General features: G+C 41.4%; 1 protein-coding gene across 1 annotated transcript in view; it reads left to right on the forward strand.

The window, feature by feature from the left end:
* LOC119585233 (protein O-linked-mannose beta-1,2-N-acetylglucosaminyltransferase 1-like) overlaps positions 1-911 on the forward strand; it is a gene marked incomplete in the record, with an annotated part of 16,435 nt that overhangs the window by 6,363 nt on the left and 9,161 nt on the right. Inside the window, 3 exon segments of the mRNA XM_037933893.1 lie at positions 39-172; positions 412-476; positions 739-897. Of these exon segments, the coding sequence (XP_037789821.1) occupies positions 39-172; positions 412-476; positions 739-897 (358 nt within the window).

The following is a 911-nucleotide window of genomic DNA, read 5'->3' on the forward strand; positions in this document are numbered from 1 at the left end:
GTTTGTTCTATTCCAAATATTTTTTCTCTCTTTCTCAGAGCGTTTCTGCAAAGACTGGCCAACGGGTGGTACTTGGGAAAAGAGGAAACATTTTTGTGACACTTATGACGGATATGGAGATTTGTGTTCTTGTGACAACCCTTTCTCAATAACTACCGCTACTCCGAAGATGGTATGTTTGAGTTGGTGCACCTAAGAAGGTACAAGATAGAGAGTGCCTGGTGCTTGGTACGCTGCCTGAATGGGATAATCTATGGTGGTCGTTGGTGTCTGAAATATTTAACTAAAACATCTTCAAAACTGAACTGTCAAAGTCAGTACAGCATTTTGACGCCGAATTTTATTGTTTACCTAAACATTATAATGATGGTACGTATGAGATCTCATCTTATAAAACGTGATCTTTGCTAGGAGACATGGCGTGAGGACATTGGCATCTTGCTGGTGACAGGGAATCGCCCGCAGTATTTATATAGGTGAGTGCATTTCCCTTTCATCACTAACGGGTCATTAAATTACAGATGTTCAGCTTGGTCGGGCTGAGTTAGGTTAATAGGTTAGGTATCTTTTAATGTTACGTATTTCACTGTATCAACTTGGACCATCAATTTAGGCTATCTAAGGAGTACGCTAGCATAGCTGAGATCAAACACACCGAAAACCACACTCATAGTCAGAGCTAACAAAATATAGATACAATCAGGGTACGTAGGACTATAAAACGCGTTTTTTTAACAGGCTATTACGTCAAGTCCTTCTGCAACCTGGCGTGAACAAGACGCAGATTTTCGTGTCCATCGACGGGTTTCACGACGAGCCTGTGAAATTGGTGGAGATTTTTGAACTTCAGTACCTAATTCATCGTCCAGAAGGGAAAGGATCACCAAGGATTTCCAGGTAAGTGAGGGAGA

The sequence above is a fragment of the Penaeus monodon genome, chromosome 19 (genome assembly GCF_015228065.2).
Source record: "Penaeus monodon isolate SGIC_2016 chromosome 19, NSTDA_Pmon_1, whole genome shotgun sequence".
In the NCBI taxonomy this organism is placed as follows: domain Eukaryota; kingdom Metazoa; phylum Arthropoda; class Malacostraca; order Decapoda; family Penaeidae; genus Penaeus; species Penaeus monodon.